General features: G+C 31.4%; 2 protein-coding genes, 1 long non-coding RNA gene, 5 other non-coding genes and 5 pseudogenes across 9 annotated transcripts; all 13 read left to right on the forward strand.

Moving 5' to 3' along the window:
- Positions 1–923: 923 nt before the first annotated feature.
- On the forward strand, positions 924–8059 carry LOC130812580 (zinc finger BED domain-containing protein RICESLEEPER 2-like). Of its 2 annotated transcripts, XM_057678092.1 has the most exons (8): positions 924–1160; positions 1246–1299; positions 1409–1543; positions 4008–4858; positions 5025–6346; positions 6449–6528; positions 6642–6708; positions 7486–8059. In XM_057678092.1, exons 1-7 carry the CDS (start codon positions 1158–1160, stop codon positions 6669–6671), a joined length of 2475 nt encoding a protein of 824 aa, XP_057534075.1. In that variant the 5' UTR covers positions 924–1157; the 3' UTR covers positions 6672–6708; positions 7486–8059. The 2 variants fall into 2 exon arrangements, with proteins under 2 accessions (XP_057534075.1, XP_057534076.1); XM_057678093.1 differs by lacking the exons at positions 924–1160; positions 1246–1299; positions 1409–1543 and adding an exon at positions 1552–3119.
- On the forward strand, positions 1589–1673 carry LOC130814384 (small nucleolar RNA Z159/U59). Its single transcript, XR_009042406.1, has one exon. It is a non-coding gene; the product is annotated as a small nucleolar RNA Z159/U59 (small nucleolar RNA).
- LOC130814386 (small nucleolar RNA Z159/U59) lies at positions 1897–1984 on the forward strand. Its single transcript, XR_009042407.1, has one exon. It is a non-coding gene; the product is annotated as a small nucleolar RNA Z159/U59 (small nucleolar RNA).
- LOC130814385 (small nucleolar RNA Z159/U59) lies at positions 2306–2386 on the forward strand (annotated as a pseudogene).
- A 2772-nt stretch (positions 8060–10831) lies between the features above and the next one.
- LOC130812581 (uncharacterized) lies at positions 10832–16928 on the forward strand. Its single transcript, XR_009042078.1, has 3 exons — positions 10832–11150; positions 11236–15516; positions 16506–16928. It is a non-coding gene; the product is annotated as an uncharacterized LOC130812581 (long non-coding RNA).
- On the forward strand, positions 11742–11829 carry LOC130814377 (small nucleolar RNA Z159/U59). Its single transcript, XR_009042404.1, has one exon. It is a non-coding gene; the product is annotated as a small nucleolar RNA Z159/U59 (small nucleolar RNA).
- LOC130814382 (small nucleolar RNA Z159/U59) lies at positions 12086–12168 on the forward strand (annotated as a pseudogene).
- LOC130814383 (small nucleolar RNA Z159/U59) lies at positions 13051–13139 on the forward strand. The gene has a single exon (XR_009042405.1). It is a non-coding gene; the product is annotated as a small nucleolar RNA Z159/U59 (small nucleolar RNA).
- Positions 13453–13535, forward strand: LOC130814379 (small nucleolar RNA Z159/U59; annotated as a pseudogene).
- On the forward strand, positions 14423–14505 carry LOC130814381 (small nucleolar RNA Z159/U59; annotated as a pseudogene).
- LOC130814387 (small nucleolar RNA Z159/U59) lies at positions 14603–14690 on the forward strand. Its single transcript, XR_009042408.1, has one exon. It is a non-coding gene; the product is annotated as a small nucleolar RNA Z159/U59 (small nucleolar RNA).
- On the forward strand, positions 14784–14866 carry LOC130814380 (small nucleolar RNA Z159/U59; annotated as a pseudogene).
- Positions 16929–18603: 1675 nt separating the features above from the next.
- LOC130813542 (uncharacterized) lies at positions 18604–19559 on the forward strand. The gene is made up of 2 exons (XM_057679380.1): positions 18604–19110; positions 19239–19559. Exons 1-2 carry the CDS (start codon positions 18604–18606, stop codon positions 19557–19559), a joined length of 828 nt encoding a protein of 275 aa, XP_057535363.1.
- Positions 19560–21934: the final 2375 nt, after the last annotated feature.

Consider the following 21934-nt stretch of genomic DNA (forward strand, 5'->3'; position numbering starts at 1 on the left):
ATCCTCAAAAAGATGGGATTCAATATGATTCTAGTGTAATATGAATTCATATAAGATAGCAAATGAGAATAACCAATTACACTAAAAAAGGGTTTTGATTTGTTTGTTCGTACTACCTCTGTTCTATTATACTTGCTACTAATAGTAACATTTCTCCACTAAACATGTCACCATCAGTAACAAGTATTTCAGAACGGAGGAAGTATTTAACTAAAATGATTCAAGTAAGCAATGAATTGAATGAAAACTTAACAATAGTGTTTACTAAAATCAATGTTAAAAATATTTTGAGTCAAGTTGATTGCACACTTTTATTCAAAAAAATTATCATTGAATACTCAACTCAAAGATTTCAATTTTGATTATCTATTATGAAAATGATTAAATTTCTATTCTCGTTAAGAATAGCTAAATATTGTATTTGGTATGATTTTAAAGCCTTTATCATTGGCGTGTAAAACTTATTTTTGAAAAGTAGAAGGTATTTGGAAAAATTATCAAGAACAATCTAACCTTTTTATGATTTTCTTGCAATAATCTCACCTATTGATTAACCATGAATGATTTTAACTTTGAAGGTATTTTTTTCTAGAATAAGCCCAGTAACCGGATGACTTGTTATAGCAAGTTTTATTTTTTTAAAAATTTTTTTTAAAAAAATGTCAAAAAATATGTTAAAATTTTTTTAAAAATTTTCTATTTTTTTTTATTATTTAGAATTTTTTATGTAAATATTTAAAATTTTTCTTTAATTTTTAGTTTACTTTTTTTTAATAAATAACATATTATAGTAAGTTATCGAGATACCCAAACTTAATACAACACTAAAATTAAGATTATTCATGATTAATTGAATTATTCTAAAGTACTTTTTCCAAATTATTTTTTAGAAGATCCGCAAAAACATAACCTGAAAATTTACGTTTGCAGACTCAAATACAGATCTAGATCCATCGAGGTACAGGCATTGGATCTAGTATTATAAACGGATTTAGATCCAGGTCCATTCTGCAAATCCTAAACACATCCCTTGTTACTTCACCACTTCACTCATCATCTCCCTTCTTTGATCTCGCCGGGACACAGAAACCGTCAATCTTCATTCCACCGCCGTTTCCTCCATTCCGGCATTCACTAACCCTTCACCTACATCAAAAATGGTGAGTTTCCCACATCTCCATCCTTTATCTTCTCATCTTGATCTCACCTTCCTAACTCCATCGTTTTCCGTTCTCTTTATCTCAGGCTCCAAAGAAGGATACGCCTGTGAAATCCAGTGGTGGCAATCAAAACAAGAAGGTAACATTAACAACAACAATAATCCGCCATTTTTAGGAACATTCTAACTTCTTAAACCCTAGTTTTCATTTGATTTCATTCAATTTATTATCTTTTGGGTAAATTACAGAAATGGAATAAGGGGAAACAAAAGGAGAAGTTGAACAGTATGGTATTGTTCGATCAATCTTCATACGAAAAGCTATTGTCGGAAATGCCTATAGCTAAACTCGTCCCTCCTTCAACTCTATCTGAACGACTCAGGGTAATTTCCCCCTTTTTTAAGGGTTTATGAAACTATTTTTTAAAAGCCTCTAATGATTAAAAATATATCTTTTGTTCTTCCGTGGTTTTCTTATGTGAAAAAAGTATTTGGAAATCTGTACTGAAGAGGCATTGTTTTACTTTGCATCTGCGCGTGTGCTGACTGCTGAGTCAATTTGGCTAGCATTCTTATGTGAAGTATAAATGTATAATTCTATATTAATATGTCTTTTAATCGGATTACCGGGTTAGATTCCTTCATGTTTAGTTAAAACAGTATACTATATGCATTATTGCAGCTTGTTTAGTTTATCAGGAAATGATTGAATGGGGTGTTTATATTTTCATTGTTTGGCCTTTATTGATGATCAAATGAATACTTTTGTTCTTCCAAGATAACCACATGCGGAAAAGCTTTTTTGGAGACATGAACTAAAGAGGCTTTTCAGTTTTTTGTTTTTGTGTAAATGTTCAATCCCGGCATTGATTTTACTGACTTCTATGGTTGCCATTGTTGAAGTATTGAAGTTAATCTATTGGAAATAATATTTGAATGTTGCATTTTGGTGTGTTTTAGTGATTTACTTGCGTCTCTCGATGCTTGAGTGCGTTTGAGTAGCATAGTTTATTGTGCACTTGCTTAATGATTGATGATGGAGATTCACTGCCTAACTAGGCTCCCCTTATCAGGGGAGGGTATTTTTGATAAATGTATTTATGGGTTTGTGGCTTTTGTGCTATATGAATTAGATTTTTCTTGTTGGCCTCTAATGATGATGAAAGTTGTAACTTTTGTTCTTAGATTTTCACGCAGAAGCTTTAGGGAGACTTGAACTGAAGTGGCTTTAGGTGCTACTCAATTGTTTTTATTTTTTATGTTTTAGTCTGAATGTTAAGTATAAGAACGTTGTGGGGCCTTGGTGATTCATTAATGATTTAAGGTTTCCTTGATTGCAATGTAATGGATTATAAATTTTAATATTGTGTGCCTCTTGTGATGTTAAAATATGACCTTTTATCACCTGAGATTTTAATGTTGAAGGACTTTGGTAGCTGAAGAGGCTTTTGTTATTCTGTAGATGCATTTGAGTAACCCTTCATTGCAAAGAATCATTTGGTCTATTTTTCTGAATTAAGTGGTAAGTAATTGTTGGCTTAGGTACAGGGTGGAGTTTCATTTCTTAATGTGGTTCATGTGAAGAAATAAATGATAGTCCTATGTTAGGCGTTTCATGGAAGTGTTAACCCCTTGTAACTAGGGATGACAATAGCCGTTGATCTAGATTTTTTTTAGATGAGATAGATTTAGGTTGTGTCTCCGTTTTTATATCAATTTGAAATATAACTAAATTTCAATGTCAAGCTTGGTTGAATCTCTCTTTCTCCTCACTCTTCTCTACTTTGCTCTTAAAAAAGATATGAGATACTATTCTTGCAAGTTATGTCGCTTTAGTCTCATCTCATTTTTTTACCGCGAAGATCACTTATGATCCAGTTTTTGTTCACCGCAATTCATCAGCGCGTCTCAACTTCTCTTTTTATCTCTCTTTCGTTCCTTCCTTGGCTTTTGAGAAGAGGTATCTTACTTTCATTCTCTCTTATATTCTTGTCTATACTTAATTTTGTGTGATATGTTGTTTGTTTGAATTGTTTTGTTGTTCAGTTTGGTTTTATTGATTTTGTTGCTTTCTCAACATTTTATGTGGGCTTACTTAAATGAGCTTCATTGTATCAAATTTTCTTGTGGCTTCATTTTAGTAGATTGATTTTGTCTACTATGCATGTAAGGTTTTTTTTTTTTTTTTCAAATTTTTTTTTAATTTTTAATTTTTAATTTTTTTGGTTTGGAAGCGAGAAAATTGTGATATATGTAACCTTAATTGATTTGTTGAAAAGGATGTCTTTGGGATCATTGATTATTACGAGGGAGTTGAAACTTCTGTTTCAGGGTGTTTTAACGGTAATATAGTTGTGTACAAGTTTTGTTCTTTGCTTTGCTATCTTAGACAAACTTTGTCCTTTGCTTATGCCCATAATGTGGACAAGTTTTGTTCATTGCTTATACTCATGATGTGGATTACTTGCTTTCTTGTACTCATAATCATTTTCTCTTATCCTTATATTTACTCGGAGACTTGGGTGGATGATTGAGCTTTAGATTTACGGACACACCAAACATCTTGGACAAAGTGTGAATATATATATGATTTGAATAATGTGGACAAGTGTAATTTATTTAGAATGATGATTTGTAACTTGCTTACAATCATAATGTGGTTAACAAGTGGTTTTTTTTTATGTTATGCGGATTTGATATGTGTTTTTGAATTGTGGGATGATTTTTGGTTGACCTTGAACTTGTTTGCTGAATAAAATTTGACTTTATGTTGGATAAACATTTTGATATAATTCACTTCAAATTTGTAATTAGACGTTGGCTATGTATTTGGATTCATTGATTTCAGATTTTTGATGAACAAACAATGGCTAATGCTGATGGTGGTTCTAATAACCCTTTTGAAGAACCATTTGAGCAATATGAATCAAATGGAGAGTTCAAAGGCGCTGAAGTTGCGTATGAATCAGATAATACCAAGTACCAAACCAAGCCAATTAGTGTTAAAAGCAAGAGACTTACTTCAGAAGCATGGTTGTATTTTGACATTGTTCAAATGAATGGTATACAAATGGCAAAATGTAGGAATTGTAAGAAAACACTTTCATATAAAGGGAATAGTGGAACTTCACACCTTCTTAAACATTGCAAAAGAACATGTCCAAGTAGACATTTGAACCTTGCGGCTAGCGAGTCACAATTGAAATTAAAAACTCAAGTTGATGGATCCACTTCACACCTTAAACATTCCAAAAAAACACGTACACATACACATTTGAACCTTGCGGCTAGTCAATCACTATTGAAAATAAAAAGTGATGTTGATGGATCTAATGCTTTGGTACTTGAGGAAAAGCCAAAGAAAGTGATTTTTGATCAAGAATTTTCAGAGAAAGAGTTAGTTAAAATGGTGGTGATTCATGAGTATCCTTTGTCAATTGTGGATCACATTGGTTTTAGAAGTTTTGTTAAGAGTTTAAATGATAACTTCAAGATGATTTCAAGGAACACATTGAGGAGTGATGTGTTGAAATTGTACAACGCACAGAGGAGTTCTCTCAAAGTTTTGCTAGAGCGTAATGAGGGTAGAGTGGCTATAACAATTGAAATGTGGACCAATTCTGACCAAAATAAGGGGTATATGGCTGTAACGTCGCATTTCATTGATGAACAGTGGATTTTACGTAATAGAACATTAAGGTAATCATTTCCTTGCTATTTGTTTTTGTTATTGAGTGGCTAGTGATCTCTTTTATGTTCCTTGGTAATGAATTTGTCATTTGTTATATTTTTAATTTGAACAAGTAGCATATTGTTGGAATTTATTTTGATGTTGCTTCTATGTTGGTGTGTTGATTTTATTTAGGTTTTGTTATGTGCCACGTCTACATGCCAAAGGGGTTCTTGCAAAGATACTATTGAATTGTTTATCTCAATACACGTTGGAAAATAAAATATCTTCAATGGTTGTTGATAATTCTTTGACTAGTGATGCAATGATGAATGTCTTAGTGGATAATTTGGAAGGTAATTGTTTAGTGTTAGGTGGAGCTTTTTTGCATATGAGGTGTAGTGCTCATATTTTGAGCATGATTGTGAAAGATGGTTTGGAAGTAATTGATCACGCAATTGGAAAAATTCGAGAGTGTGTTGAATTTTGGATGTCTACTCCTAATAGAATTGAAAAATTTGAAAAAGCTTGTCGCCTTTTGAATGTGACTAAATCTAGAAGGATGTGTCTTGATTGTACAAGTAGTTGGGACTCCACTTACTTGATGATTGAATCTAGTTTGCCTTTTAAGGATGTTTTTTATAAGTTGAAATGTTTATATAAAAGGCTGAATTTTGACGTTCCTAGTGATGATGATTGGGCTATGGCTACTATTGTTTGTCAAAAGTTGGAAACTTTTTACAAGGCGTTTAAGGTTTTTTCTGCTAGAAACCATCCAACTTCAAATTTGTATTTTCGAAATGTTTGTGAGATTAAACTTGCTTTGAGCCGTTGGATGCAAAATGACAATATTGAGGTTGTGAGGGACATGGCCAAGAGTATGCTTGAAAAGTTTGACAAATATTGGAATCATGTCAATGAACTTTTGGCCATCGCGGGCATTTTAGATCCAAGAAACAAGATGGATTGTGTGGTTCATTATTTTAAGAAATTGTATGGAGATAGCGCCGATGGTGAATTGGCAAGAGTAAGGAATACTCTTGATAATCTTTTCATTGAGTACCAACGTAAAAGTAATTTGGTGAATGGGAAATTACCATCAAAAAGAGGGTTTGAGGATAATATTGATGAGGATGAATTTGCTAGAGCAAAGAGGCAAAAATATGGATTTGTCTCGGTGGTTGAGGAGTATAGTGATGAGGATGATTTTGCTAGAACAAAGAGGCAAAATATTAGACTTGTGCCCGTGAAAAGTGAGGTTGATCAATACTTGGAAAGTGCTACTTTACCGGAGGATAATGAATTTGATATTCTTGCATGGTGGAAGAACAACCAAAACTACCCAACTTTGCGAAGAATTGCCAAGGACATCCTTGCAATTCCAGTTGCATCGGTTAATTTGAAAAATGCATTTAGCATGAATGGACGTGTAGTTAGCGCTCATCGTTCTAGACTTCATTCTGAAACTTTGGAGGCTTTAATGTGCTTGCAGCATTGGATGGTTGATGATGTTAAAGGTAATTTTGTACTAGTTTCCTATTTTTTATATACTATGTTTTGTCATTAACTAAAATACATTGTATTATTTTCCTTTGTAATTTTCTTTGATTTTGTCATAGGAACTTTTGAAGGTACTCTTGCTTATTCAACTATCAATGAAGATTGTGATGATGTGGAAGTGGCGGATATTCTTGATGTGGTAAATATAAAGCGTATTTTTTTATAAATAATTGATGCATAAATTAGGAGTATGTTATTATTATCATTGTTGTTTATCGATTAACAAATTTTTTGTTTACTTTGTTTGTGTAGGATATAGACGATATTAGTGTGGAGCAGTGATGAGGATTAGAGATTAGCAAATTAGCAATATAAGGAGGTTTGTGATTCTCTAAGAGACATTTTTTGATGTAATAATCATGTTTATTTTAGATTTAAGTTAATGATTTCATTATTTATTATTTTGGAGTGCTGTGAAGAGGGCTAATATTTTATCTATTAAAATAAAATTAAGTTAGATTAGATTATAGCTTGCTCATTAGACTCATTTTAGAACTGGAACCAAGTTTAAACTCTTAAGATCCATGGATCTGAATCTCATACTTTTAGACCTTAATATGCGGATTTGGGTTTTCCCAAAACAGACCAGGATCTATACTCATCTGGATTATATTTAGATTGAACTTGTTGTCATCGCATTTGTAACCCGTTTCATTTGATTTTTATGTTATTTACATCATCATCATACCCAATGTATTCTGCTCAGGGTCTGGGGAGGGAAGGAAGACAACAACCCATACCCAGAAAGGAGGATGCGGTCAAAGAGTCCCCGGCTCAAAATATCCTCCGAAGAAGTTTTTTCTGCCTTTACTCGCCGACCTGCACCATAAATTTGACCTATAACGATAATTAACAAATAAATACACGTAAAATAACTAAGCATATAAAAACTAAGAATGTAAATAAAGGAAAAGTAAGAACTAAGCAAAAAAGAGTCAAAGAGCGATATATGAAAGGCAAAGAACAAGGACATCTATATGTTATTTACAAAAAATATAATTTCACGTTTTCGCTGCATAATATTCCTTGGCGCACACCAAGTATCGTATGTGTTGTATCTATTGGAGCCCTAATTTACATCTCGCTCAATATGCAGGCGAACGGATATTTGGCATGTAGAACAATCATGGACCTGATGGTCTGAGTTTCCATTACGATGGTTACCGATTCTGATGAGCATGCTAACCAGGAGATTTACACCCAAGCTGGTTTTGGGTTCGAACTTGGGAGTTTTATCCCTGTACTTATTTTGGTGAAATGATGGGTTGCGTACCGTGCTAATTCATCACTGAAAACCCTCCCCAAAAGGCACATAGATCATGTTTTGTATTTGATGGTAAAATTTGTTGGTGCTTAAGGGTACTTGTAATGTTATCTCAATTGGTTAGCTTGGCTCCGTTTATTTTGAAATTATTATTGTTAACTTGGCAAGTGCTCGGTAAAAATGGTTACATGAATTCGATCGAAAAACCTTCATTGTGATCAGGGTTATTAGGATTAGGATTCTACCTAGGATCGTTGAGGGGGTAGAATTAAAATCGGTTAAATCGGATCGTAGGATCGTGTGATTCTACAAATATGCAATAATGTGCATTGGATCACTGATTATTAATTGTATTTGTCTCTTTTTAAGTTTTAAGGTGTAGGTAAAATTTTATTTTTACTTTATCTATTAAGTTTTGAAAAAAAAACTTTTAATAATTATTTTTAAACTGCAAATAAAAAAACATTAATTTTATAAAGATTCGATATAATTTTTTTAAATATATATTTATAAGTAAGTGAATTTGTATAATATGAATATATATTACGATTGAAACTATCTATATAGGATAGGATCGTATGATCGTAGAATCGTGTTATGATTCTACCATTTAAATTCTTAAACTAAGTAGGATCGCACGATCCCATCACATTAAGATTTTACTTACGATCCGAATTGGTCGCATATTTTTGAATTATAAGATCATAAAATCGTAGATTAGAATCGGAATCCTAATAACTATGATTGTGATTGATTTCTTATAGTTTATCCATTAGAATATCAAAACAACATTCTTGTAAAGAGTTAAGAGCAAAAAATGAGGAAATTGGCGAGGGAGATCAGCAACATTTAGGCAATATTTGGTTACTTAAATTTTAGAACATGGTAACGGATTCAATTTCCTTTTCCGTTATACAATGTTTGGATATTTTCGTATTCGTTTTCGTTACCTAAAGTTAATCGTTTCCTTCTATATGTTAAAAATCTAGTAGTAACAAATATACCTTCTTTAAAACTCCATTGAAAGCTCTACTTTCTCAATTCAAAATTTAGCTTTGTATGTGTGCGCAATTTTCTCTCGGTTATTTTTTTTTAAGGTATTCTCTTTTTTTTCTATTGCATCTCACAATCAAATTTCTTGAATAATCTTCTGGTAAATATCCTTGAATTGATCCCAAAAAATGTATAAATTTTCCAAAATTGATTGAAAAGTATAAATTTTTTTAACGCAATTAAATTTTAGAGATAGAACATATAACTAAATTCTGTAAATATCATTAAAAGGTAATTATTATTCTTTCCAATTTTCCATCTTTTTCTTTTACTACTCCCTTTCCTATTCCAACTTTTGTGCCAAATACTCCTTAGAGTGCTCATGATAGAAAAAAATACTAAGTCACAATTTTAAGACAATATGTTGTCTTTTAGAAATGGTTAACCTTCTAAATTAACCACTTTAACATTGTCTCATTTCACATTTGAAAGTTGAATTTTACAAATTGCTTTCACTAGTTGAACTTTAGAAATTGTTTTTTTTTATTGGGTTTTGGCTTGTTGTTTATCTTTAAGGTATAATTTTTTTATTTAACTTAAAAAAATTTAAAATTAGAAAAAACCTCTTTTTATTTCCCTATTTCTCTACTATTCACGTTACAATTAAAAAGTACCCAATAGAAAAGTTATCCTTAAAGTTCAACCTATTAAGAATAATTTGTAAAGTTCAATCTACTAATATAAAAAGAACTAAAGTTAAACCAAAATATTTTGTTTTATGCAAGGGCATTACTAAATATAAACACATTTTCATTATGCTGTCACTCTTTTTTAATTTATTTATTTGTTTTTTTTGTTTTGCCCTTGCTTCTTATTCAAGTCAATAGTTTATTTGACTTTTTATCATTTTTAGATGGTCAAATGAGATTACTTGGTAAGGAGAAAGTGTGAGACTATAATATGTTGTTACTGGTCTATTATTATATTAATTTTTCTTTGCAAAAAATCTGAAAAAAATGAATTTCACCAATTTCATTACAACAAAAAAATCATAAGCAACAAAAATCGAAACAGAGATGAACAAATAAACCTCGACAACAAAAATTCCAAAATAAAAAAGTCGAATGAGAGATGAACAAAGAAACCCAAAAAATATCCAAAACAATAAAAATCGAAACAAAGACGAACAAACCCTAACAACAAACCATAAACAAAAAATTAAAAAAAAAAAAAAAGAAATCAAAACAGAGATAAACAAACAAACCTAGAAACAAAAAAAAATTCCAAAACAACAAAAATTGAAACACATACGAAAGAACAAACCAAGAAACAAAAAAATCTTAAATAATAAACCAAACAATCCCTTATTTTCCGAGTAAGTAAAAGCTTTAAGTGATTCATTGCCTGCACATATATTTAGTTTTTCTTGATGAACAATCCCTTAATTCAGCTGGATATTTTGCATGTGGTCACTAAGAACAATATTTTCATTTCAACCCTTAATTTTTAGCTCTTATACTACAAATGACGCAAGTTTTTAATGCACTATAAACCATCTATTTGTACTGATAACATGATATGGCTGTGTTATTGAACACTTGCTCCACATTTACCTTGCATTTTGACTGCTTGGTGCATCATCCATGTCTAAGTTGCCTACTAAATACTACCACCGACACACCATTTATACCAGCCCTTAATAATAACTACCTCGACCATCGTAGCACCCAACAATAGCAACCTTTGAAAAAGATTTTTCTTGACTGAAATTCAGGTAGCTAATGCTGCTCTCATTTCTTTAGACAACATAAAAGTTGATGTTTGAGTTTGTCATGGATCAAAGATATATCTTTTTTCCAAAGCCTATTGCAAGGCTTATCTATACTTTCCTTGTGTTTGTGTACGTGATATTGTACTCTATCTTTCGTGATGTTACACCGACTTTCATGTTTATTTTTCAAATACTGAGATCTGAGGATAACATTCAAGAAGAACATTCAGTTGTGACCTTAGAGCAAACTAAATCTGCTATCCAACAAATAATAAACAATGTAATGGTGTAAAATTTGCAGATATGAATATACATGACTACTATAAGATTGAAAGTTTAGTAAATCTAACAAAATTTCATAATATTGTAATATTTTATATTTATTTTAACTACATATAGATTACAATGCCAATTTGATTATTTAATCTATTAAAGATTAATTATTTTATTTGATAATGTAAACTTTTAAATCAAATAGTATTTCATGGGGAGCACTTACTACGCACGCACCTAGTACAAATAAATATTTAGATTCGTCGGGTACATGCATTGGATCTAGTATTAGAAACGGATTTAGATCCAGTTCCATTCTCGTTCTTCATCAAACCCTAAAAACATAACCCTTGACCTTCTTTAAAAATAATATCACCGAGACACAGAAACCTTCAACCTTGAATCCGCCGCCGTTTCCTCCATTCCAGCATTCCCTAATCCTTCATTTCCATAAAAAATGGTGAGTTTCCCACATCTCCATTCTTTTCCTTCTCATCTTGATCTCCCCCTCCTAACGACATCGTTTTCTGTTCTCTTTATTTCAGGCTTCAAAGAAGAATAAAGATCCTTAGTCCTTATCTTATCTCTAAAAACCTGTGAAGTCCAATGGTGGCTATCAAAACAAGAAGGTAACATTAACAATAATAATAAATGGCCATTTTTACGACCATTGTATAACTTCTTAAACCCTAGTTTTCATTTAATTTAATTCAATTTTATTTTCTTTTTAGTTAAATTACAGAAATGGAATAAAGGAAAATAAAAGTAGAAGCTGAATAGTATGGTATTGTTCGTTCAATCTTCTGACGAAAAGTAGGTTTTGAGCACCGTACTGGGCCCCAAAAAATTGGAGGCCTTAATATTAATTTGTATTTTAAAAAACAAAACTAATAGAAAAATATAAGCCTTTAAATAATTTATCATTTTTTCTCCGCCCTTGGAGAAAAGCTATTGTAAAAAAAGGGGTAAAATTACCCTGAGTCGTTCAGAGAGAGTTGACATAGGGACGAGTTTAGCTACAGGCATTGATTGGGTGTTATGCTATTGATTGGCCTCTAATGATGATCAAAAGAATACTTTTGTTCTTCCGAGATGTTCCCATGAGGAAAAACGTTTTTGGAGACCTGAACTGAAGAGGCCGTTCAGTTTTTTGTTTGTAAATTTTCAATTATGGCATTGATGGTAATGACTTTTATGGTTGACTGGTTGTCATTGTTGAAGTGTTGAGGTTAATCTATTGTACATAATTTTTGGTGCGTTTTAGTGATTTGATTGTGTCTGTTGGGGCTTGAGTGCGTCTAAGTAGCATAGTTTATTGTGCACTTGTTCAATGATTGATGATGGAGATTCCTGCTGGGTTTTTGCTTTATGGATTAGTTTTGATTTCTCTTGTTGGCCTCTAATGATGATGAAAGTTGTGACTTTCATTCTTCTGAGATTTTCTGTGGAAGCTTTAGGGAGACCTGAACTGAAAAGGCTTTAGGTGTTGTTCTATAGTTCATATTCTTTAAATGTTAGTCTAAAAGGTTGTATATGAGAGTATTGTGGTGCCTTGGTGATTCATTTATGTATTCAAGTTTTCTGGATTAATGTAATTTAATTTTAATTTGCATATTGTGTTGGTTCTTTTGATTTTAAAGTATAATGTTTTTATCACCTAAAACTTTGGCAACTTTAGGCTTTTGTTATTCTGTGGATATATTTGAGTCAACTTTCCATTGTTGAGAATTTATTTAGTCTATGTTTAGAGTTGAAGTCGTAAGTAAGGTGAAACAAAAGGAGAAGTTGGACAATATGTGTTTCGATTAATCTTCATACAAAAAGCTATTGTTGGAAATGCCTATAGCTAAACTTGTTCGCCCTTGGGAATGTTGATTTCATTTGAAAATGCGAATTTGACTCAAATTTAGTGTTTGGCAAATAAAAAATATTTAAATATAGATTTGAGTCAAATCCACTATTTTTTGAACGTGGTTAAAGATAAGGATTCGAGAATGACTTTCCTAACCTTGTCATTCTCAAATTCATCTTCAATGAATTTATAATTGAAATCTACAATTTGAAATGAAATGCTTGTTTCCAAACGTAACTTTAAACTCTTTCTGAATGAATAAGGGTAATTTTCGTTTTTTTAGGGATTTAGAAACTTTTTATTAAGCCTCCTAATGATTAAAAATCACTTTCGTCCTCCAAAATGTTGTGATGAAAAATTAAATTTTTTAGGCAGTTGTTTTACTTGGCTTTTGCACGTGTGTTGAATTAATTCGACATTCTTATGTGAAGTATAATTCTCTATTACTATGACTTTTAATCAAATTACTAGAGTAAATTTTTCTGTGTAGCTTTTGTTTTATTGACTGACCCCTAATGATGATAAAATCAATACTTTTGTTCTTCCGAGATGTTCCCATGCGGAAAAGACTTTTTTGGAGACCTGAACTGAAGAGGCCTTTCATTTTTTGTTTTTGTGTAATTGTTCAATCATGGCAATGATTGTAATGACTTCTATTGTTGAAGTTTTGAAGTTAATCTATTGGATTTAATTTTTGGTTTATGCATTTTTCTGTGTTTTAGTGATTTACTTGTGTCGGGGCTTGTGTGTGTTTGAGTAGCATAGGTTATTCTGCACTTGCTTATTGATTGATGATGGAGATTCAGTGATTTACTACTAGGTTTTTGCTATGCTTGTCAGAGGAGCTTATTTTTGATACATTTAAATTAAATTTTTGGATTGTTTTATATGAATTAGATTTCCTTTATTGGCCTCTAATGATGATGAAAGTTGTAACTTTCGTTCTTCTGAGATTTCATGCGAAAGCTTTTAGGAGACCTGAACTAAAGAGGCTATAGGTGCTGTTCAATAGCTCTTATTTTTAAGACTGCTATTCTAAAAAGGTTGAGTATGAGAGGCTGTAGTGTAACATTTTTAAAATTTTCTAGATTGTAGATTGTAATGTAATGTTTTTTATTTTCATATTGTTGCCTCTTGTGATGTTAAATATGACCTTTTATCACCTGAGATTTCAATGCTGAAAGACGTTAGTAACTGAAGAGGCTTTTGTTATTTTGTTGATGCATTTGACTATTTGAGTCAACTATGCGGAGAGTTATTTGTTCTATGTTGTTGAGTTTAAGTTGTAAGGAAAACAAAAGGAGGACTTGGACAGTATGGCATTGTTCGAACATTCTTCATATTGAAAGCTATTGTGGGAATCGAGAAATGCCTATAGCTAAACCCGTCCCTCCTGTAACTCTTTCTTTATTCCCTTTTTTAGGGTTTTTAAAACTTTTTATTTAAAGCTTCTCAATGCTGAAAGACGTTGGTAAATAAAGAGGCTTTTGTTATTCTGTAGATGCATTTGAGTCAACTCTCCATTGCAGAGTCTTATTTGGTCTATGTCTAGCTACCTGCTGTAAAATACTCGTTGGTATGCTACTTGGACTTTGGTACTGATGTCGGTTTTGGTATGTGTTCTAGTGTTGGATACGTCTAAATATTCAATTTTACGCCTAAAGTGAAGTGTTTAAGTGCTATTCCAATGTCCAAGCATCAAAGATCGGACACGGATGTGTGAAGTATAATAAAGAGTCCGAGTAACATAGGTTCCATCAATCTTTGTACAAAAAGCTATTGTGGGAGTATAGCTTAAATTTCCCTCATGTAACTCTTTTTGTACGATTTAGGGTAATTTCCCTTTTTTTTTTAAGGATTTTTGAAACTATTTTTCCAAAGCCTCCAATGATAAAAAATTATCTTTGTTCTTCTGAGATGTTCTTATGTGGAAAAAGTATCTGGAGACCTGAACTGAAGAGGAATTTTTTTTACTTGGCATTTGCAGTTTGTTTAATTTTTGAGGAAATGATTAAATGGGTGTTTATAGTTTTATTGATTGAGTATTATGCTATTGGTTGGCCTCTAATGATGATCAAATGAATTCTTATGTTCTTCTAAGATGTTCCCTGGTGGAAAAACTTTTTTGGAGACATGAACTAAATAGTTGTTGCTTGGTTTTGGCTCCCTTTATCAGGGGAGGGTATCTTTGATTCATGTAAATTATGGGTTTGTGTTATATGAATTAGAATTCTCTTGTTGGCCTCTAATGATGATGAAAGTTGTAAACTTTCGTTCTTCTGAGATTTTCATGCGGAAGCTTTAGAGACCTGAACTGAAGAGGCTTTATGGTGCCTTGGTGATACATTTATTTTTTAAGGGTTCCTTGATTGTAATGTGATGTATTTCAAATTTTTATATTGTGTTGCCTCTTATAAAATATGACCTTTTATCACCTGAGATTTCAATGTTGAAAGACTTTGGTAACTGAAGAGGCTTTTGTTATTTTGTGGATGAATTTGAGTAACTCTTCATTGCAGAGAATCATTTGGTCTATGTTTCTGAAGTTAAGTTGTTAGTAATTGTTGGCTTAGAATCACAATGGAGTTTTCCCCTGTCAATTCATTCTTTAATGTGGTTCTTGTGAAGAAATGAATGATAGTCTTGTATTAAGCGTGTAATGGAAGTGTTAACCCCATGTAATTAGGGTTGACAATATCTGTTGATCCCGATTTGTTTCTAGAAAAGATAGATTTAGGTTGTGTCTTCGTTTTTTATATAAATTTGAAACCTAGTAGAGTCTCTTTTCTCCACACTGTATTCTACTCTAAAAAAAGATATGAAGCCCTATTCTTGCGAGCTGTTATGCCTCTTCTGTCTCCTCTCAAGTTTTCTACCGCGAAGCCACTTATGATCCGGTCTTTGCTCATCACAAATCATCCGCGCGCCTCGACTTCGCTCTCTTTTTCGTTCCATCCTCGGCTTTTTAGAAGAGGTACATTACCTTCATTCTCTCTTATTTTCTTTTTCCGTACTTAATTTTGTTTGATATGGTTGTTTGAATTGTTTTGTTATTCGGTTTGGTCTCAGGATTTTGTTGTTTTCGCAACCATTTCTCTGTTGGCTTTTATTAGATGAGTATCATTGTATCATATTTTCTTATGACTTCGTTTGAGTGGATAGATTTTAATCTATTCATTTAAGGTTTGATTATTTATTTATTTATTTGTTTTTTTTTGTTGTTGTTTGTAAGTGAGAAAATCGGGACATATGGAACCATAATTGATTAGTTGAAAAGGATGTGTTTGGAATCATGGATTATTATAGTGAACTTGTGATGGTTTGTCTTGGTTTAACACTCTTGGTAGTGGTTGCAAGGGTGAAAGTAAATAAGATGAGGGAGTTTAAACTTGTGTTTTAGGCTGTTAAATGAAAGTTGACTTAACGTTGAATAGCTGTGAAATGTGACTTAACGTTGACTGAACTTTTTGATTAATGCACTTTAAATTTGTAATTAGACGATGACTATGTATTTGGATTCATTGATTTTTAGATTATTGATGAACAAACAAATATTAATTCTGATGGTGATCCTAGTCGCCCTCTTGGAGAACCATTTGAGCAACATGAATCATATGGAGACTTTGAAGGCGTTGAAGTGAATCGGATAATAGCAAGTACAAATTACCAAACAAAGCCAATTCGTGTTAAAAGCAAGAAACTAACTTCATAAGCATAGTTGTATTTTGACATTGTTAAGTGATTGTATGCAAATGGTGAAACTTTCTTATTGTCCTCCTGTCCTCATGATTCCCACTTGTTCATTTGCGGTGTTGCTCAATGTTCCACCGTCGTTCATAACAAAACCTTAATGTCTATATCATAAAAACCTAACCTAATCCGGTTAAATTTGATGTGTTATTGTTATAAGTTACCATCTTTCTTTCCTTTTTAGACTCTGATCATAGTTTTTTTATGAACAAGGTATGATGATGATGCTGATGAAGTAGATTAGCATCTCTTGAGGCCAACATCTTGACTACAAAGAGAGCACTCTTGGAACTTTTATTGAAGGATAATGACATGCTAAATTGCATTCTCTCAATTGCAGCAAGATGCTTAGCAGCAATCAGAAGTAAAGCTCCATCAAAATTGCTGCTCCATTAAGCATTTGAGACATCAAGCATTATACTTAACAAGACAAACATGATGTTCAATTTTCAATCAATATAAATGCAAAACATATATCAAGTATCCAACATTGGTAGGATATGAAAGTGTAAATTTATTTTAATATAAAATTTTCGATATATTAGGTGTAACTCAAAGAGTAATTTAATTTTGTAGAAGATGGAAGATGCTAATTTATTCATCTATTCAAAAATACACACCGAGTTTACCCCTTCTTGGGATGGGTCTTTATGTTATGAACTTTAAACTTTTTAAAACTAATTTATCATACAAACCTAAAGGTTTTGTTGATTATAACCCAATTAATAACTTAATTAAACCGCTAATTCAATCTATAAAGTGTGAAATAATTTTCCATTTAGCAATATTGTATAAAAGATTGACACATAACTATCAAGTATTTAATCTTCTAACTAGGGATAAGTATGAGTTTAAGATTTTATTAGATTCGATTAATTGTTAGGGCTTGGGTCTTGTTTTTCAGATCTTGTGGATTTAGATTCGAAAAAAAGAGTTTGGGTATGGGTCTAAGGTCTTTAATCTTCAGACCTAGACTGATTTAAATTCTGTCTTTGGACCCATTAAAGATTTAGGCTTGCTAGAGCCCTCTCAAATTCGCTTTAAATATGACTTATTACACAAAAGTTTAAATTTGTTATAAATTAAATTCTATATTTTTTTTGGTCTTATTGAGTAAGTTTAAGTTTGAGTAATCAGCCCAATACCAATTTAAGACTTGTATAAGACACTACATCCATCAAACTCAACAAATTTGAATTCAGGTTTAAAATTTTCGGATCATAAGGGTTCGGGTCCAACACAAAAAAAAATAATGCATTTGGAGTCTGAATTTAAATCTAATTGAATCCGATCCAGACGCAACCAATGACCATCCATATCTTCAATTGTATGAAATCCTCATTATATATATATATATATATATATATATATATATATATATATATATATATATATATATATATATATATATATATGTATATATATATATGCATATATATATATATATATATATATATATATATATGTATATATATATATATATGTATATATATATATATATATGTATATATATATATATGTATATATATACATATATATATATGTATATATATATATATATATATACATATATATATATATATATATATATGTATATATATATATATATATATATATGTATATATATATATGTATATATATATATATATGTATATATATATATATATATGTATATATATATATATATATATATATATATATATATATATATATATATGTATATATATATATATATATGTATATATATATATATATATATGTGTATATATATATATATATGTATATATATATATATATATATATGTATATATATATATATATATGTATATATATATATATATATATATGTATATATATATATATATATATGTATATATATATATATATGTGTATATATATATATATATATGTATATATATATATATATATATGTATATATATATATATATATATGTATATATATATATATATATATATATATATATATATATATATATATATATATATATATATATATATATATATATATATATATATATATATATATATATATATATATATATATATATATATATATATATATATATATATATATTCAATGGACACATAGGTAAGGAATGAAAGTGGAGAAACCCTACATGAGTTTGCGCTAGCTAAGGAATTGGTTATAGCTAACTCGATCTTTAGAAAGAAGGATTAGTACTTGATAACAAACAGGAGTGGTGGGTTTGCAACCTAAATTGACTACTTTTTAGTATGGAGGGACGATCGGAGATCGTGCTTGGACTGTAAGGTTGTGCTTGGCATAGAGATGCCCACCCAACATAGGTTACTAGTACTAGTATTTCGTATGAGGAGAAAGATTGTCGAGACGAAGTTAAAACGCAAGGAAACAATCATGTGGAGTAGACTTAAAGGGGAGAAGGTCGCAACCTTGTCAAGCAAGATCAAGACATCGGGTTACCCCATTATATCAGACGATGCAAATCAAATGTGGGAGACTATGGCGGAAACCATTCGTAAGATGGCAAAGAATACGTTAGGGGTGTCGATAGGGAAACCAAGGGTGTACAAAGAGTCGTGGTGGTGGCACGAAGAGGTGCAAAAGAAGGTAAAGGACAAAAACAAAAAATTCAAGGAGCTTATGGCTTGTACGAAGGAGGAAGATAGGATACAAAAGAAAGAGAGGTATAAAGAAGCAAAACGAGAGGCACAGAAAGCAGTAGCAGAGGCAAAGAGTGTTGCTTTGAAGCCTTTTATCAAAAGCTCAATATCAAAGAGGGAGAGAAATATATTTTTAAGTTGGCTAAAGCTAGATGTAGGCAGAGGTAAGACCTAGGGACAGTGAAGTACATTAAGGATGAGAGTGGACGAGTACTTATTAGACAAGAGGACATCAAATTAAGATGACATCAATATTTTTCCCAACTACTCAATGAGACTAAGGGTCTAACAAAGGAAAGTCGACAAACTTCGGGCATCGAAAGAACACAGGTTTATGGGTCGATTAGTGATATAACCACGGCGGAAGTAAGAAAAGCTCTCAAAAAGATGGGGGGATTTAAGACAGTTGGACCCGATAACATTCCGATTGAGGTGTGGAGGGGTTTAGGAGAAGAAGGCATTCATTGGCTTACTAAACTCTTTAATGACATCTTGAGATCTAGTAAGATGCCGGAAGAATGGAGGGTTAGCACAATTATCCCACTGTTTAAGAACAAGGGCGATGCACAGAATGAGGGAACTATAGGGGTATTAAACTTCTAAGCCACACCATGAAACCGTGGGAAAGAGGGATCGAGAAAAGAATTAGACGAGAGACGGTGATTAGAGAGAACCAGTTTAGATTCATGCCGGGAAGATCAACCACCGAGGCGATTCATCTTTTGAGGAGACTGATGGAAAAGTATAGGGAGCGAAAGAATGATTTGCATCTGGTGTTAATTGACCTGGAGAAAGCGTATAATAGTATACCACGAAGTATCATTTGGGGTAGCCTCATGAATAGAGGTATTTCACAAAGGTACATTGAGGTAATACATGACATGTATGACAGAGTTTTGACTAACATTCAAACACCAATGGGTATCACAGAGACTTTCGCAATTAGTGTGGGTCTACATCAGGAATCAACACTTAGTCCTTTTATTTTTACGGTCATTATGGATGAAATCTCTAAATCCATCTGGGAGACTGTAACACCCCAAGATTTTAAATGACGTAATTATTTAATATTTAATAGTTGTTAAAGATTTTACAATTATATTTAATTATTTTTTAATTAGTTTAATAAATTTCTTTCACATACAAATTTAAATGTTAACTTATATATATATATATATATATATATATATATATATATATATATATATATATATATATATATATATATATACATATATATATATATATATATATACATATATATATATATATATATACATATATATATATATATACATATATATATATATATATATATATATATATATATATATAGTTATGATTCTAAAATAAAGAGGTTCGAATCAAAATGATTATTTTATTAAAATATGTGAGCCCACGAAGGTGAGTCTCTTGGTTGGGTCTCGCAAGAAAACGAATCGAGATAAAAATAAATAAATAAATAATAATAATAATAATAATAATAATAATAATAATAATAATAATAATAATAATAATAATAATAATAATAATAAGGATAAAAAGCCATGAAACCCTAAATGTCCAAGCATAGCCGTCACTCCCAATCTATTCTCTTCTTCTCCCTTTCTTCCTCACTCCCCGCGTCCCATTCCTTTCCGACACCACAGCAGCTGTCGGTACCTTCACCACCACCAGCCACCCTTTTTCTCTTCCTCCACCACGTGCACAGCAGCAGCCGCCTGCTACCCACCAACAGCGACCAGAGCCGCGCGTTAGGGATTAACCGTGTGCGCACCGCCAGCAAGCAGTTGATCTGGGCCTATTTCCAGCCGGTTCTGGGCTTTTCCACCACCTCCACAATCTTCATTCTCCTCTTCATTTTCCTTACTAGTCTTAGCTTGGTGAGCCATCTCCTCTTCCCCTATTTGATTCCTCCTTGTTCCAATTGAAATTTATAAAGTTTGTGAGGAAAGTGTTGAACTTTGTATGATTGTTATTGAATCTTGTTATGAGTGAGAATTGGATTGATGATTTGAATGTACTTATGAATTAGGTTTTAGAAATATGAATGAAAAGTGTTGAGCTTTGTATTATTTTCATTGAATCTTTTTGTAGGTAAGAGTGTGTTTGATGAAGTGAAAAAATTTATGGCTTAGAGTTTGAAGTATGAATGAAAATAATGGTTGTGTGCTATTTTGATGGTATCTTAGTACATGAGTAACTTTATTTGTGTTGAATGTGGGAATTTTGTTAGGCATGATAGTCTTAATTGGCCTTGTTGAAGTAAAAGAAATTATTAATGTGGATTACAAAGTACTCTCTTTAGGTTATTGAAGTTATAATTAAATGATATTAGTAAGGCTATGAACATAGTGTCAACTTGTTGAGAATTATTAAAGTTACTTGTTATGATGACTTGATTTTAGTTCTTTTTAACCTTGGAGAATATAATAAATGATATTGCGATGTGATAACCTTAAGATTCGTCTTTATCGTCATATTAGCACTACATTAACAATGTGAGACTTAAGTGTGAATCGTCGTTTTATTTTAAGATAGTGTGAATCATTATAATTCAAAGTTAGTTGGTGTGATGAAACAGTTGGCATAATCCTTTTATTCTTTGTCGATGGAAAAACTTGTGTTACTGTTGAATTGACGATTATGCTTGGTGTTGAATGAGATGTGTACGTGCTAGAAGTAATTGAAAACTTGTCGTGAACAGATGATAGTGGTTACTTTGGATTTTAGTTGGTATGACAAAGTAGTTAAGGGAACTTATTAGTTCTATTCATAACTTATATAGGTGCCCACTTCATAAGAGGAAAGTAGAACCTTAGTTGGGTGATTTTTGTAATGTTTGGTCGTGCAGTGACGCTTACAGGTACGTACACGCAGTTTTTAATTATCATATTCATTGTTTCAAAGTATTATCAATATTTTCATGATTATATGCATCGTATTAGAATTATATTGCGCCAGAAAGTAAACTATGC

Source organism: Amaranthus tricolor, chromosome 5 (genome assembly GCF_026212465.1).
Source record: "Amaranthus tricolor cultivar Red isolate AtriRed21 chromosome 5, ASM2621246v1, whole genome shotgun sequence".
Taxonomy (NCBI): Eukaryota; Viridiplantae; Streptophyta; class Magnoliopsida; order Caryophyllales; family Amaranthaceae; genus Amaranthus; species Amaranthus tricolor.